The following is an 18303-nucleotide window of genomic DNA, read 5'->3' as shown; positions in this document are numbered from 1 at the left end:
AGCAGTATATGTTAGATAGATAGATAGATAGATGATAGATAAAATGCGTTTTCTACTTTCTCTGCCATACACCTCCTTATTCTCTGACTTACTTAACAAAATTAATTTGTGCTAACAAATGTTACCATAGACACACATTTTGAAATAAGCTGTTAAAGGCCATTTAAGTAGGGAAGTGAGAGAGCGGTGATCCATCTTCCTCCCTCCTCCCTTCCCTCCTTCCTTCTTTCCTTCCTTCCTTCATCTCAAGAAGGAAATTGAACCCTTTTGGTGTGCTTCTCAAGATACTGTTTGTCCATCTGCCTTTAAACTATACTAAGAACAGGCTGCTATTTGATTTGCTTTTCACATGGCTGAGATCAATGATCAAAAGTTTTGCACCAATAAAAGAATAAAGTCAATGTGGTTTATTGCTACTTTTGTCCAAAACTTCAGCTATTCACAATTTGGGTAAAACTGGCCCCCTTTAAAAAAAAATCATTAGGGAAAACTTTGTAAGGGACTTTGTCTTTCAACTGAGGTTTAATTTAATTGGCACCAGGAGACTGGAAGTACTTCTGCTTTCTGGCACCTTGTTAATTGTAGCCTTATTTAGCACTTACTAATGTTTTAATGGGAAAAGACTGCATGTTCTGTGAACATCATAAGAATTTATTTAAACCCCTTCATAATAGTCCTTGCTTTCATTTATTGAATTTAGATTAATTTGGTTTTAGAGTCAGATAGAGCTGGGCAGGTGGCCAGACCCCCAAAAGCAGAAAAGGCTGTTTTATTTTTCCCTTGTTTAGGTCCCCTCTGGGTAGAGTTCTTCACCGTTGGGGTATTTGTCACAAAATACAAGATGGTGCTTCATAGATTGGACTAGATGAAAGTGAATGGGGGTTTATTCGTGCCTATGAAACTTTGGGCAAGTACAAATATATAAAAAATACTTTATTTTTACCTGGCTTTGTAAATATTCTTTTTTCCCCTAAATGGAAAAAAATGAAACTAATATGGTTCCCAAACTAATAGTTCTTTTTTTTTCTTACCTTAATAGGTCAGTCTAGATCAGAAGTTTGATTTTTGTGTGTTCTAGGTGTTAAACCGATGGTTAGAGCTTAGTACGTGTTTATTAAATTAAACAAGGCAAAAAATCAACAGTTTTACAGTGATGGGGAAAAAATCCTTTGCTAAAGGCACAGCCAGTGGATTTCTTAAATTCTGCAGTGCTGTTGTCCCTCTTGCCTTTTCTCCTGACTCTCCCTCTTTTAGAGTTTTTGGCAAGATTTGATTTAGCAAGAAATTTTGTAACCCAGTCTTTATAAACAGCAAGGCCCCCTCCAGTCAAAAATAGGCCTAGACAGAAAAAGAAACTTTGTTACATAGGAAATAGCTTCTGAGAAGCTTCTCTGTGTTAGTCTAGTTTATTTGCACACTTCTCCCTTTCCTCTAGAAAGCAAGCAGAGATGTTATGTCAGAGTCTTATTACATAATAATTCAATTCAAAGTTCTTTACTGAGTATCTTTCATTTGAGAGATCCTCTGGTAGGTACCTAAAAATCATCCTTCTCACTCGCATCTGTGGAAACTCAGCAGTTAATCTGAGGCACAGTATCTGGCACAGAGGTGCTCAGCGGTCAGTGTAGGACCTGTTTCTGCAACACTGATAGCCTCTACTAGATTCGAATGACACTCTGAAGCTCACTATCATCCTCATATGGCTTTTCTTTGAAAAGAAATGGTAATGAATTGCTGAATGTTATTAGTTAAGTTATGCCATAGATAAATAATGCGGAATTTATGACAATACCAGTGCATTCCCATTTTCAAGTTGGAAACTCCCTTTGTATCTTTGAAACATCCCTGAAATGTCTAAGATGCATAGTAACCCCTTCTCTTCTTTCAGGTAAAGTGACTGAGGCAGAGTAAGATACACAAGTTAGATGTCTTCCTTCATTACGAAAATGGTCATAAGATTCTCTCTCTGGAGACTCAGATAGTAAAAATAGGAAGTAAGAGATGAGCATCTAGAATTTATATCTGGCTTTGTGACTTTATTCTTTGATGGCCACTTTGTCTCCAACATTTGCATAACGTTCCTGCAAAGTAGCAATATTGGAAGACTCCTATTATGTCTTACTGTGCTGGACTAAATTTCTGTGTTCCCTGACCAAGGTCCTCTGAAAAGGACACTGCTTGCCTAAATTATAGAATATACAAATCATGAGTCGTTAGTTAGGCATTGTGGAAATGACTTTGTGTACCAGCTCTTGGAGTAATACAGTTGTACTCTCGTCTCCTTTCCTCCCCAGTTCATGGATCGTCTGAAGCTGCTGCTGATGCCCCTGAAACACCAGCCAGACTTTATCTACCTGCGCCATGTCCCCCTGCGCAGGGTGCACCTGTTCACGTTCCTACAGGTGCTGTGTCTAGCCCTGCTCTGGATCCTCAAGTCAACCGTGGCTGCTATCATTTTTCCCGTCATGGTAGGGATTCCTTTAATTGAACCTCCCCATGAAGTCATAGCAGTGTCATTTGTGATTGTCATATAGGAGATACATATGTCTTTTCTTTGTGGTTCTCATTTTTTCCAGCTTTGGCCACATAATTTTGATTTGATCAGTTGTAATTTAAGGTTCCTATGTCCGTGGTCATCTACACTGGACTTTAGTGGCAAACTCAGCCGAGTTCAGATACCAACCCTGGTTTCTGCTGGTCAGGAAACCTCCATGAGCTGCCATGAACTTGTCAGTAAAATGAGCATGGCTTTAGAATTGTCATTCTGAGCAACAATGATAAATATGAAATATATAGCACAATGCCTGACATATAGTAGACACCAGTGCACATTAGTTATTTTTAAAATATTGTACAATACAATCAATCTAAATAACAAAGTACAGCACATTACAGTCCAAATAATAAAACAAGTTTGGCAACTTCTGAAGGTCCCAGTGAATTAGAAGAAATGGAGTGAAGAGTGAATTTTTTGAAGTTCTTGCTAAGTTTAAGGATAAGTCTGGGCTCTCAATCCTTGCCATGATATGATGGGAAGCAAGGTAAAATAACTTAACATTGCACTTGGAATTACAAGTGAAAGAAGGAGAAAAGGAAATGCTAGATCTGCATTTGGCTTTATCATTGAATTTTGTACTTTACCATAATTTTCCATTTCTTGCAAGAAAATACACATGCATATACTTGAAACAAATCACCAAGCCAGACTCAGGTCTGATCTGCCTCTCCCACAGCTTTGAAAACAGAATTCTCTTACACAGACATATTGTATTTTTTAATAAAAATCATCTTACTCTCAGCCAGAGTTATTATTTTATCTTATTTGTATTTGTTTTTTTGTAATTTTTTTTTCTCCAAGGAAGCAGGGAAAAAAATGCTATAAAATACTAGTGATATTTGTAGAGTCATATATTTTTTTCCATGATGGTCCCTTATATCCCCTTTTTTTCTCCTTAAACTCTATTAATTTACTGGGAAACACATTATTTTCTAAAGAGTGTGAGAAATGGCTCCCATTTGCCTATTCACATAGTCTACCTATTAGTTTTGCTAAAGACAGGAAAAACAAGGTTAGACCCGGGTAAATTTGGAATATGTCCAGTAAATCACTTACTGCTTGTGCTAGATAGTAATAAAAATGCATTCCCTTTATAAAGTATTTTTTTATCTTTCTAGAGCTTTTATTTGATCACAAAACAATAATGTAATAATATCAGTTGGGCAGATGTTGTTAATTTCCCTAGGAGATGAAGAAACCGACATATAGAGACCATGATATGGATAAACACAACTGTTTAATCTGAGACAGTGTCATGACTTTCATATCCTAGTGCATACTAATTTTACTCTTGAGCAAAGACATCTTTCATGTACCTTTAGAAGTTTCTGTTCAAGGACAACTCATAGAATCAAAGATATATATTTTAAGAAAACTGATTTTAGAGGCAGACGGCTGGGGCCCTTTGTATTTTTTCCTTACCTGGCTTTGTGTTCTTGGATGACATACTTATATCTCTAAGCCTGTTTCCTCAGTTGTAAGATGGAAATCATAATATCTACTTTTTGAGTTTGTGGTGGGAATAAATGAGAAAATCCTGCCTAAGAGTTTAGCACAGCCTCTGACACACTGTAAGTGTTCTGGTCATAGTAGTGATTGAGGTTGCCACATAGATATTAAATGGTCTGAGCGTACTCAAGTACTGCCTCATTATCAGCACTTCGAAGATGTTGTAGTGAACTGTACGTTGTACAGATTTTCTTGATTTTCAAAAACCTGTGTAATGTTTTAGTTTTGAATAATTAGAAATCATAGGCAGGCTGCTTTTCCCTTTAAACTTTCAGTCATTTTATTAAAAATTTGACATGGAAAAAATGGTTTTAAAAATAATCCTTTTGTGTTGACATTCTAAGTGAATGTGATCGTACATTTCGGTGAAGAAAGTAAGTTTTACTTAAGACTTTTATGACCTAACTTTCCCCATAAAGAAAATGTTTATGGTCCAGTTAATATAAATCCATATAAGCAAGATGACTTCTCTCATATTCTAGCCTTATGCAATGCGGGTTTCTACTGCCTTTGATAGGGTAGTATCAATGCTCACCATGACTTCATCTGTTGTAGTTTCTTTCATACTTTCTGTATTTATCCTTTCAGATCTTGGCACTTGTAGCTGTCAGAAAAGGCATGGACTACCTCTTCTCCCAACATGACCTCAGCTTCCTCGATGATGTCATTCCAGAAAAGGACAAGAAGAAGAAGGAAGATGAGAAGAAAAAGAAAAAGAAGAAAGGAAGTCTGGACAGTGACAATGATGATGTAAGGAACTTTCCAAAATTCCAAAGCAAAGCTAAAGAAATAAATGTGAAAAAAATATATATATATAATCCTTTATGTGAGATATATGGCTTCAGTCTTCACTTTCCTTTGCCCTTTATTTCCTTTCCTTAGTTTTTTTATATTTTCTGAAGTCTTTCTATAGCTATTAATATACTAATAACAATAAAATGACTTCCCAAAAAAAGCCCACCACATCTAAAGAACTCCAGTCTCCCATCTCATAGATAAAAAGGAAATTTGCTTCATAATGCTATAAAATGTATGTGGTTTGCTATTGATAATCCAGGATTTAAATATGAGCTAATAACTCAGTTTTATGTAATTTCGAGCCTGATGTGGACAAATACTTAATGACCTCACCAACTATGATCTATGTATCCATTTGAGTAGGCTCTCAACCAAAGTTGTCTTCTATTGTACTTATCCTCACATTGAACTTTGACATGATTTAAGACGATCTCTCTGTAACCCTTCAATGAAAAGGGAAGGGAATTGGAGCTTGGGGTCTTTTTACATAATTGTAGTAGGCAGTTTTGTAGTCCAGATGATACTCCTGCAATTGGGTGATTAAGTTGAGAAATAAGATTATTGCCCTTTTTTTTTTTTTCTTGAGGAGACCATTTCACAGGTGCTCCAGTAGGGGTCTGTAATCAGTACTAGGAGAACAGCTGGGATTATTTAACACCCACACACACACACACAAGCACACCCACGTAATTTATCACAGTGGCCTTTTGAAACTGCCAAAATGACATTTTCTGCATGAAAATTTGTTCTGGATTTTATACAGTGCAGTATCCCCATTCTAATTGCATCCCTCGTATACAGTTCTAAAGTGGGAGTAGAGTTAAGTTTTGATGTCTACGCTGTACTTGATCATTTTGATTGATCATGCATACTTGTCCTTACTTGCCATAACAGCTGTTTATAGTACATGTTTTTGTTCCGATTTTACAGGAGAAAATTTAGACTGAGAAATGTTAAGTCATTTTTGTAACTGTACGCAGCCATAGTGGCAAAGCCAAAACTCCAATCCAGGCCTGTCTGGTTATTTCCAGCTGGCCAGGCTGTCTGATTGTATTCTTTGTGGAGAAGTTAGAAATAGTACAGTGAAGGAAGGCAACAGACAAAATTGGATTCCAGATAAATTGATCCAATAAAAAAAAAAAGCCAAATATATGAGGCACATTTAGCTAAAGAGAAAAAGATCAGAGGGAGCTTTTGTGACTGTCATCATCCATCTTCAGTGAGAACAGGTGTATAGATTTTCTGTTTCCAGTGATGACGGAAAAAGAGATTGTGTTTAAATTGCAGTGCAGATTAGGGTGCAGTGTTAAAAAGAATGATATGTTTACACACTGAATAGAAATCAAAATTTGAAGTTAATTTCTAGACCACTCAAAACAAAAAAGAAAAAAGGAATGCCTGAAATACTGACATAATTAAAGTGATACTTTTGAATTTTCAAAACAAGTATGCGAGTTTGTTACATGGACACCAAACTTAAAATTTGTTACATGTTACTAATATATGAACTAATATTATAGAATCCTCATCTCTAATAGTTTTTAAGAAAAAAATAATAAAATACCAACTTTTGAGATGTTTTAAATTTGTGTTCTCTGGTGTCAAAAGTTGGATCAAATGAGCTCCTGAGAAGTTCTTCTAATTGTTTGTTTCAGCTTTCAATAAATCATATTTTATTTAAAAAATTCTATTTTATTAATGATATTTACCATTTCTAGCTCTGTATTTCCAACAGATTTCTTGAAGATAATGTGTGATACTTTTTTCTTTTCCTCTTTCTCTTCTTCCTCCAGCCCCACCAAAAAACAAGCTTATGGTATTTGTCTTAGTGAACTCACGAGGACAATTTAGAGTACCTATGTGTAATAAGTTCTCTGTGTTGAACTCATTATTTGGGGCTCTCCTAGTGTTCTCCTGGTAATCAGGGGTGCTGGTGTCCATGGATAAAGAGAGCCACACAGGTGCATGGTGGCTACAGAATTTTTATGAGCAGAAGTATTGAAAATTATGGCTTGCCAATATTTTGAGCCACTCAGTCCTTTTTGGATCTGGCTGGTAGGCTATGATTAAGGGTTGGCTTCGAACCTGTTCATCTATAAATGCTATTATTTGGGCAAACGTTTGAAATACTGTGATTAAAAGTTGTCCTTCTTGAAATTCTCGTAAAGGTACATGCATATGGCATCTTCATTTCTTTCTTTCTTTCTTTCTTTCTTTCTTTCTTTCTTTCTTTCTTTCTTTCTTTCGGTCTATTTAAGTGCAATATCTTCATCCTTTATAATTATATTGTGGCTTATTACCCTCTTTAGACTCACCTTAAAGTAATATTCAATGTATATAGTAGTCTGTATGTTAAGGTTTATTTTTTCTTTATTTTCTTTGACTTCTGGTTCTTCCCCCCCCCCCCCCTCCNCCCCATCTCTCTGCTAAAGGCCATCTCCTTGGTACTTACAGTTAAGGGATGGATTTGACTTTTTTGGTCCAAACATAGGGGCTTGTATTCAATATAGTGAATTCTTAAAAAAAGGAAGGTGATAATCCTGTGAAAATCTGTTATAGTTTTGGCTTTGGTGATATGTTTTTTCAAATTGCCCCGTGAATAGCTGCCTGATTTTATCATTTTATTCTGATTATGATTCCTCTCTGCTTACCTGACAATCATAGGTACCTTCCTTTTGATGTTTATTTTCTCACGTTTTGCTAAGCTTTCAAATATCATTGGTATAAACAAATTGAAATGAACCTTTAACTCTAAAATAGTTTTGATGGATTATTAGAGTAGGAGGGAGAGGTTTATTTTCCACTGTCCATCGAGGGCTCCCTGATAGTGACTGTTAGTCTTCTACCTGTCTTGGAAGGAAATTCTTGGACGTGGACTCAGAAAGTATAAACGAAACAAGAATTTCTAGACCATGCTCTAATTGAGGGAGTTTCCTAAATTTAATCTTACAGGTCGAGATTATTTACTTTACCCGACAACAAACTCATAAATATTTGCTGACTGGGAATCCAGCTTATGGAAAGCTTTACAATTGTTTTAATTTGTAGTGATCTCTCTTTGGTGCGGTCCTAGTTTTAATTAACTTTATCCCATTAACTCAGGTGAGAGGAAAACAAATGTGAGAAAAATTGTGTAGAATTTGAAAAGTTAGCAAGTAAAAATGATTATATCAAAGTCTTTTCTCCTTAGACAATGTAAATGCTAATATGATATGTTTGATCAATACTGGGAGGTAGGGAGGGCTGTATAGTAAAAACTTACTAAAAACTGTTATAAATTTCTTTCACAGTCTGACTGCCCATACTCAGAAAAAGTTCCAAGTATTAAAATTCCAATGGACATCATGGAACAGCAACCTTTCCTAAGTGATAGCAAACCTTCCGACAGTGAGTAGAACTAACCTCTTGCGTGTCTGCTCGAATATGATTTGCACTTGCAGAGAAAAACCTTTAGCATTATCATTTACATTACCTTTCCCTCCATTTTCTGTTTTTCTTTGTGAAGAGTTACACTTGATTACTATAAAACTTCATTTTTCCATTCCTTGAGCTTCACTCTTCTTCCTTTTATCCACTACCTTTTAAGTTTTTGTTTGGTAGTCTTTTCTCTGATCCAAGTTATCACCAGTTTCTTTCAATTGCTAAACTCATAACCATGTTTTTAATTGATTTTTCATTTTTTCTACTTGTATTTAGAATTGCAGCTTATAGTACTACATCCCTGTCTTACTGTTTGTCTTCCTTAGGCTTTAGCCAATGACCAAATGAGCTCAAGAGAGAAATTGCATCATGAGTCTCTAAATGATCAGTGAATCAATTGTTCATACCAAGCATTTGGAATAATTGCTATTTTCAATTAAATTAGCAATCATAAAATATTAATACAACTTTTTAGGTATTACTGATAAGGTATATGCGGTTTCTTCCTAATTTCCTTATTCCTTTTCTGCTATTTCAAAAACACCTTTTTAACTGGACTGGTCTTTTGGGGTAATAGTTTGATGGCTAAGGTGTAATGGTTTCTGACGTATCATCTTTTCTTCTGTAATTGAGGTAACAGGCCACTTGAAGAAGGGGAAAACCTGTATAGTAACATAAGTGAATATCTCAAGCTTTTCCAATAACAAGTAGCAATTGCTTCCAAAGTACTTTCACTTTGGGCTCTCATTTGAAGAAAATATCTTCTTTTAGATCCAGATGCACTTCAAAGTCTTCTAATCTGTTATGGGGAAGAAAGACAGTTGAGACACTTTTATTTCTGTTTGACAGTGCCACTTCAGCTTCAGTAAGAGGTTACTGAGAAAAGTTTGAAATGAACGACTATTTATGAAAAATAGGTATATTAGTTGTCCGTTGCTGTGGAACAAATTTAACAGCTCAAACCAACAAACATGTGTTCTCTTATATAATTCCTGACATTCAGGAATGTAGGAGTAGAGGATTTAGGTGGCTCTGTCTGGGTCTCCGTGAGATTGCAGACGAGCTTTTAGCTGGGGCCAAGCTTGAAGACAACAGGAACTGAGTTCTGCTTCTAAGCTCACATGGAAGGCAGTTGGCAGGAAGTTTCAGTTCCTTGGCCTGTGGGCGCCTCTGTGGGGCTGCCCATAATATAGTTTTCCCCAGTGCCAGTGAGAACAGAGAGAGAAACCAAGACAGAAACTGCAGTCTTTTTATAACTGAATCTCAGAAGTGACATGCCATCACTTCTGCCATGTTCTGTTGGTCCCACACAGACCAACCCTGGTACAAAATGGGGAGGGATTACACAAGGACATGAATACCAGGAAGTGCAGGAAACATTGGGGGTCATCTTGGAGGCTGGCTGCCACAGTGGGTTTAGAGAGCAGTCCCAGCTTTGGTGTCCAGTCTGTAACCTATCACTTGTAACTGAGGCTAATTTCTTTTTAGTCCCATCAGCAGGATTTATTCAATATTTCTTTTCTGAATTCAAGCTCCTCAAACCATATCCTGGCTTCATTTTTCATTTTATTAATGCTAGAGCATTAATAGCGAAATGAAACTGTGAAAGGGACACGGAACATATGTCTTCTGTTGGCATCCTGACCGGGTGTAGCCTTTCTAAGTACAGTTTAAATGCTGCTTCAAAAATAAAAAATAAAAAAAAAGTACCACCAGCTAGAATTTGAGGCATGTGGAAAGAGTTTATGGCAAATCGATTATTTAGTGCTGGTTTTTATTCATGCTCTCAAAAACCCATTAGAAAGATACATGGAAAATTTATATGATATTAGAAATTTCCTTAAACAAAATATCTTTGATCATTCTAACTGAAATCTTTTCTAATGTCATATTAATCTTTTATAATCCATGAAAGAACAAAATTGATGGTAGAGGTGCAGGGTAATTAAGTTCCTCACAATTTTTTTCTCCCCCATGAATAACAGCAGGACAAAACTGTGGATGCTGAAGATGAAAGGAAATCCAAGGGCAAGACTTAAGACATGAAGCAGATGCTCTAAAATTGATTGGCCTCCTGCCGCTTCATGGAAGAAAACAACAGTGGTCCATCCCAGAATACCTAGGGGAAATGAAACTAACAGATTTTTAACTTGGTCACATAACTTTAGTTTCTTAGCTCAATACGATGTCTCTTGAAATTGTCTAGGGACGCCTGGATGGCTCAGGTGGTTGAGCATCTGACTCTTGATTTCAGCTCAGGTCATGATTTCAGGGTCATGAATCAAGCCCAGCTCCGCGCTCAGCGTGGTGTCTGCTTGTCTCTCTCCCTCTGCTCTTCCCCCTGCTCATGCATACTCTCTCTCTTTCTCTCTCCAATTAATAAATAAAATCTTCTTAAAAAATTGTCTAAATTTGCCTCTCTTTCCCATTATAATGCATCAATTTTTACGAAGATTTTTATTTTTACTCTAATTTTATACATTTTTATGTATTGTTCATGATTTAAAGAAATTTTTCTTTTCCAGGAGAAAGATCACCAACATTCCTTGAACGCCACACATCATGCTGATAAAATTCCTTTCCTTCAGTCACTCGGTATGCCAAGGTAAAGGACAACTCCGTGTTTTATGTTGTTCTGTGGGATGATTGCCCCACAGAAATGTAGTCCATGGTGGATTATTGGCAGAACACCTTGTTTTCCTTCCTATCTACAACCTATCTTGAATCAATTACCCAATCCCCAAACCTTGCTCCAGGTTTTATGTAGAAAATACTCTAAGAGACCTACTATACTTAGAAGTAATGGCAATATTCAGTATCGTTAAGGTAAAGCCCAGGATCAGCGTTTGCTTTTATCGTTTCCATATCATCCCTGATTTAAGGGATAACTGCAGTTTTCTGGCAGCTGTCCAGTAGTTTTCTTCCCTAATCTTAACACAGCTCTAGACATTTCAGATCCTCCTTGATTTTCCAAAAAGCAAAATCTCAGAACATTTTCTTCATGTAGGTCTATTTCTCCTTTGATTTCTGACAGTATCAACACCTGGCAGTCCTCCTTCTTGATTTTTGTGTTTTTTGTGTTTTCTACTTGAATCTCTTGACTCTCTTGTACCTTCATCCCGTTTAAAAATGTTTGTTTTTAATACAGAGAGAGTAGATAAGTATTTAAAGAGAACAGAGGACACGTTCAGCTTCTGCACAATGCACATACATTTAACAGGTGATAAAGGGAATCTGATTTATTTACTATTTTTCTCTTCTTTTTTCTCTTTTTTCTCTAGTCCTCCTAGAACTCCAGTAAAAGTTGTGCCTCGAATTAGGATAGAACTTGAGCCTGAAGACAATGATTATTTCTGGAGGAGCAAGGGAACAGAAACTACATTGTAACCTGTTTGTCTTTCTTAAAACGGACGGTTTTTGTTGTTAATGTTCTTGGGTTTTGTCTAGTTGTTTATTTTTTAATTTTTGTTTGTTTCAGTTTTTGGTCATTGGCCAAATGATACAGCACTCACTCTGCTTCTCTCTTGCATAGGTAAAATCAAGACAGTAGTGCACCGTTCCTTAAAAACATCTGAAGAATCCCCTTTTCATATTTTCAGATGTGTCCTCTGACAACCAAATTCCTTTGTCACTCAAGAGATGCACAGACCCTGTCCTTTTCTTTTATTAAGCAGAGGACAAAAGTATTAAGGATTTTGTCACACCTTTGATTAAAATATTGAAGGAACTTACAACTTTAGCTTTGGAGATGTGGCTTACTGGCTTGTGTGTCTGTCTGGTAGAAGAAACCCTGACCTCCAGGCAGAGTCCCTCCTTGCTTTATAGAGCTCTCCAGGACTGGAAAAAAGTGCTGCTATGCTAACTTGCTCTTGCTTGTAAGCCCTAATCTTAGAGTTATCAAAAGAAGAAAAACTAAAGGTACTTTACTCCCTGTAGAGAAACTATTGCCATCATTGTAGCAAGTGCTGGAATATCCCTTTTTCCTATGCAACTTTTTTTAACCCTTTAATGAACTTATCTGTTGAGTACATTGAAGAATATTTTCTTCGTAGATTTTGTTGTTTAAATTATGGGGCCTAACCTGCAACTTATTTTTTGTCAATTTTTTAAACTTTTTTTTAATTACTGTAAAGAAAATGAATTTTTTCCTGCAGCAGGAAACATAGTTTTGAGTAGTTCTACCTCTTATTTGTAGCTGCCAGGCTTTCTGTAAAAATTGTATTGTATATAATGTGATTTTTACATACACATACACACACACAAATACATAATCTGTAAGGTAAGCCAGAGGGCTAGATCAGATTAAAAACACCATGTTTCTAAGCATCCATTTTTCCCGTTCTTTAAAAGAAACTTACTGTTCTATGAAGAGATTGGGGGAGAAGGGAGAAGCTCCTATGAAATGGGAATAACTGATGTTTTGATAATAGTGATATCCGGGCATAGATGCTAATTGTATTACCGTGTCGATGTCCTATGCAGTATTGTTAGACATTGTTTTCATTTTGAAATATTTGTGTGTTTGTGTATGTACTCTGTGTGTGGCTGGTGCACATATGTGCGAAGTTGGAAAGAGACAGAGTGAAGGTAGGCAATGGGCAAAGTTATTTAGCCCTTTGTGTCAGTTTTCATAAAACCCAAAACCACATATGAAAAATCCATCAGAGGTCTAAGAGACTTACTATTATGCAAATGAGGGTAAATATATTTTATTGCCAGATTCCGTCATTGATCCAAGAGCCCATATTTACAATACAAAGTCCATAGGAATATTAATAGACAATTTACTTATCTATACAGTGTTTATGGGAATGCAGCTAGATCTGCAGAGGTGTGTGTGTGTGTGTGTATACACACACACACACATATATATACATACACACATACATTTTAACAATGCTCACACATGTTTTTAGGATGGAAAGGCAATTATTCCTTATGATTGGGACATTTAGAATATATATATGTATGTGTGTACATGTATTTCATAGTACCATATTGAAAATTAGGCCTTTATTAACCAAATTTAGCATGTAATTGAAGTGTGATATTTTTAATAGACTGCATTATGTATTGTGAATCTGCATTAAAAATAACATTTTAAATATTGAATTCATAATTTTGGATTCATATAACCATATTTGTGATCTATCTAAACTCAATATATATAACTAAAATAGGTTGTTGGAGGAGTACCAGAAGCAAGATGAAACCGTGTATTTTGGTTTCATAATATGCACATAGTGACTCCCATTCATTCTTATATTAATTAAATTATAATTCTGCCCTCTTAAAATTTTGATTATAAAAATTCTATTACCCTGAATTAGCTGTTACTTTTATAGTATCTGATAATCTTAAAACTTTAAATTTTATACAAATTAGTCATAAGTGACCTGCAATATTTTCATTAAAATGGAAGCAGCAAATTGCATGCTATTGTTAAAACCTTACATGCCAAGTTCTGGCATCACATTTGTATTTAAAGCTATCCTTAAAATGATTCTATTATCTAGTTTTCGTCATTACTCTAATATAAAACTATAAGAAGCTTTTCCTTTTTCTTTACTAAGGGAAGCATGAATAAAATGTCTAAGAGCCACGCATAGTAAGTTTAGCCTAACCTATGATCTTGTTAAATTAAAGACACTTTTGTTCACTTTTATAAAGGCCCTGGATGTAATTCTTTATTTTTCTGATCATGAATCAAGTATTTGAGGATTTGTGCCTCTCTCCATCTCTTTCAAAGAACTCCTGGAGCAACTTAACTCAATATTTCAGCCTTTGAGTAGATCTAAAGGCTATCGGCACCTCCACTTATGATCCATATTCTGTGACCAAAGATGGAAACCCATGATATGAATGCAGAACACTACCTTCCGTTTGCTAAAAGTCACAGTTAATATCAAACCCTTTCAATATTTTGGAACCTAGGGAAGCTTTTAAAAAATCATTACTTTCAAAGGAACAAGAGTAGTTACCAAACAAGCAAATAGAACCTGCAGTCCATACAGAGCTACCAAATCACCCGTATTTTAACTGAATTGACTCATTTTCTGAGAACTAATCAGATTTTGGGATGGTTTTGTTTCTATGTAAACTGGACACACAGAATACAGTCAATGGAGAATTTTTTTTTTACCAAGTATCTTTCCCTGATGTGGATACAGAGACATGAAATATTCAAGTTGTTAGGAGTACAAGACTAAGGATATACTCAGAAGATGTCAAGCAGAAGTCCTGTGATTGTACAAACTTACTGTTGAAGAGATCACTGGGCCAAGAGTTGACCTTATCAAAGGAGCGTAAAGGCCTCTGGTTTTGCATTTGAAAGAAAAATCTCTTGGAGACACTGTTTTCCTTGATAAAGATCACTCTTTTCTACTGTGTGAGACAGTGACTTGGAATCTGAACTATTTTCTGTGCCACCGGCAGTAGTGTTCCTGCCTCTTCTTCCAGTCAAGCAGTGGAGTGGGGGTGGGAGATAGAGGCTTCAAGATGTACAAAAACAAAAAACAAAACCCTCTCTGATCAACCCCCACCTCAAAAAATGGGGGTGGGGAGAAGTGATTATCTGCTCTCAGTAATTCAGTTTGTGTATATGTTATGCACATGCACCAACACACACAGAGTTAATCTTTTATCAGCTATATATTGCTGTTTAATACAGAGAACGATTGTCTTCCGAGTTTTTGGTTCTTTTTTTTTTTTAACTGTGTTAAAAGTACTTGAAATGTATTGACTGCTGACTATCCTTTAAAAACAAAACGAAACCATTTGAGTTGTATTACAGAGGTTGACATTGTTCAGGGATGGGACAAAGCTTTCTTCAATTCTTTTCATGCCACTTAATGATTTTGGTGCAGGAACTTGAGATTTTCTTATTTATTCCATGATATTTCACATCCACTCTTCACAGCATGAGCAAAAACCCCAGTGGCACCAAGTGGCTGAATACAATCAGATGATATTTTATAGCACTTGACTGTCTGAAGGGCCTTGGGAGTTTTCAGATGATGATTTCATTGAGCTTCATTGCAGCCTGAAATAAAAAAAGTTGTATGACATATGCTAACAAGTCAAGTTGTGTTTTGACCAGAAATTTGGATATGACCTATTTCTTAGCTCATTTCTCTGTGCTCTATGGGTACATACAAAAATCCTGAATTCTGTTTCCCAGGCAGATAATTGCAACTCAGGGCTAAAGTCATCCAGTGAAACTTTTAGAGCCAGAAGTTAACTTTGTCCCAGTCCTACAATGTGAAAAGAGTGAATAGTTGCCTCTTTTTAGCCATTTTCATGGCTGGTACATATCTGTACACCTTACTTTTCAGAATCAATACGCACTTTCAGATATTCTTATTTTTATTCTCTTAAGTCTTTATTAACTTTGGAGAAATGATGCATCTTTTTATTTTAAATGAAGTAGATCAACATGGTGGAACAAAATGATAAAGAACAGAAAACATTTCAATATATTACTAATGATTTTTTCCAATATAAAACCTAAAATTCCTATAACATAGTATTTTACAGTTTTATGAAGCTTTCTATTGTGACTTTTATGGAATTAAGAGATGAAGAAGATGAGATATTTTAGCATTTATATTTTTCAAAATTAAATGTATACTTAAAATAAAGTAACTTTATGCATTTATGAGTGTCAAGTGCTTCTGTTCAACTCTTCAAATAATTATTAAGTGCCTGTTATTTTATTCATTGGGTGTTACAGAGAATACAAAGATTTGAGTAAGTTAGAGTCTCTGACCTCAGGTGGCTTTTTAAAACTTGAGGTAGGAGAATAAAATAAGTGTCCAAATTATGTAAAATAAGAGATTGGAAGAATTATCTATTCGAGTATTAATGAAGTAAAATCATGCAAGGGTTCAAAGCAAAAAAAAAAAAAAAGTCCAACTAAGAGCAATGGAGCAATGGGAAGATCAACTAATGAATGGATAAAGCAGAGGTGGTATATCTACACGATGGAATATTACTCAGCCATCAAAAAATGAGATCTTGCCATTCGCAATGACATGGATGGAGCTAGAGAGTATTATGCTAAATGAAATAAGTCAGTCAGAGGAAGACAAATACCATATGACCTCACTCACATGTGGAATTTAAGAAAGAAAACAGATGAACAAGTGGAAAGAGGGAAAAGGAAAAAAGGAGAGAGGGAAACAAGCCATAAGAAATTCTTAATGGTGTAGAACAAGCGGAGGATTGATGGAGGAAGGTGGGTAGGAGGTGGGCTAGATGAGTGATGGGTATTTAAGGAGGACACTTGTGAGGAGCACTGGGTAAGCGACGAACCACTGATCTTCACTCCAGAAACCAATATTATGTATGTTAACTAAGATTTAACTTAAAAAAAAAATGAATGGATAAAGAAGATGTGGTGTGTGTATATATAATGACATATTACCCAGCCATCAAAAAGAATGAAATCTTGCCATTTGCAATGACGTGGATGGAGCTAGAGTATTATGCTAAGTGAAATAGAGAAAGACAAATGCCTTATGATTTCACTCATGTGGAATTTAAGAAACAGATGAAACATGGGAGGGGAGAAAAAAGAGAGAGAGGGAAACAAACCATAAGAGACTCTTAATGATAGAGAGCAAACTGAGGGATGATGGAGGAAGGTGGGTTAGGGATGAGCTAGATGGGTGATGCGTAGTAAGAAGAACACTTGTGATGAGCACTGGGTATTGTATGTAAGTGATAAATCACTGAATTCTACTCCTGAAACCAATGTTACACTGTATGTTAACTAACTAGAATTTAAATAAATTTTTTTAAAAAAGCAATGGAATGGTTTCATTGAAAAAGTGTTGTTATTCTTCTTTTATAACGTTAGTGAAATATAAAATACCATTTTCTTAAATCCGGGATGATGTAGATAGTCAATTCTCAAAGCAAAAAAAAAAAAACTGCTAAGGGATGCCTGGGTGGCATGGTCAGTGAAGTGTCCAACTCTTGGTTTCGGCTCAGGTCATGATCTTGGGGTCCTGGGATTGAGCACCATGTTGGGCTCTGTGCTCAGTGTGGAGTCTGCTTGAGATTCTTTCTCCTCTCTCTGTCTCTCCCCCCACTAATGCTCTCTCTTTTTCCCTCTCTGTCCAAAATAAATAAATCTTTTTAAAAACTGCTAAACATAAGCACTTATTAAAAAATAATTATGCAAATGAATAAAATCTTGGAATGGTACTCCTCGGAAGAACATGACACATACTTCTTCCTGCTGGGCCTATTCAGGCTTCCATGCAATATTTACAATTCTCCAGGAAACTTAAGTTCAGCCCCAAGTTATAGTCAGAGAGTGTTGGTTGGTTGCAGGGGGTGGAGAGCAAATGGAAAGGATGAGAAAGAACCATTGGTAGCAGTTAAAAATACATTGAAAAAAATGAGACAGAGACATTAACTATAACAATCTTTCAATCAGGAAATTTAATATAGAGGCAATAGCTCTGATAGTGGTAGTGGTGACGAAAATGGGGTTTGGATTTTATCCCTGAGCTGGATGAAGCAGCAGAAGCCACGCTCTGAACTGACAATATGGAGAATTTGATTAATTCTTCAATGTACCCAGAGAGAATTCTAAATATTGTCACGTATAATAATAACTGAGTCAGAAACTGGGATCAAATTGTATTTAGTATGTTATGAAAAAAGGCACTCCAGCAGCTCTCCATTATGCTACTTACTTCACCTGCCTGACCTACCTGAGAACAGGGAAATAAAGGGCAGGGGCCTCTGAACTACCAACTAGGTGTCTCAAGGTCTAGGCACCACAGCTTCAACACCATAGTTTTGGAAGAACTCAAATCCTCCTGCAGAATCTAGTTACACTTATTTTATTCAAAATGCTTGAATGTGTTAAGCTTGGTCATCTGTGGTCTTCTCAGAACACAGGACATGAGAAATAACAGAGAAAATTACTGATAGGAAACTGAGTTAGCAAAAATTAATAGCTTCATCCTGGTAGGAAGAGAGAAGATACTTTTAAGACTATAAAA

General features: G+C 35.9%; 1 protein-coding gene across 3 annotated transcripts in view; it reads left to right on the top strand.

The window, feature by feature from the left end:
- The window catches only part of SLC4A4 (solute carrier family 4 member 4), a 299158-nt gene extending 283228 nt beyond the window's left edge, over positions 1–15930 (top strand). For 2 of the 3 annotated variants that reach the window (XM_019799962.2, XM_019799961.2), the window contains exons 22-26: positions 2295–2468; positions 4655–4816; positions 8155–8251; positions 10810–10889; positions 11566–15930. In XM_019799962.2, coding sequence (XP_019655521.1) covers positions 2295–2468; positions 4655–4816; positions 8155–8251; positions 10810–10853 — 477 coding nt within the window. In that variant the 3' untranslated portion in view covers positions 10854–10889; positions 11566–15930. The remainder of the gene's footprint in view (positions 1–2294; positions 2469–4654; positions 4817–8154; positions 8252–10809; positions 10890–11565) is intronic. The other variant, XM_019799963.2, reaches the window with a different exon arrangement.
- The last annotated feature ends 2373 nt before the right edge of the window (positions 15931–18303 follow it).

Source organism: Ailuropoda melanoleuca, chromosome 11 (genome assembly GCF_002007445.2).
Source record: "Ailuropoda melanoleuca isolate Jingjing chromosome 11, ASM200744v2, whole genome shotgun sequence".
Classification (NCBI taxonomy): domain Eukaryota; kingdom Metazoa; phylum Chordata; class Mammalia; order Carnivora; family Ursidae; genus Ailuropoda; species Ailuropoda melanoleuca.
The sequence above is the reverse complement of the archived record's forward strand: the minus strand, read 5'-3'. Positions and strand labels throughout refer to the sequence as shown.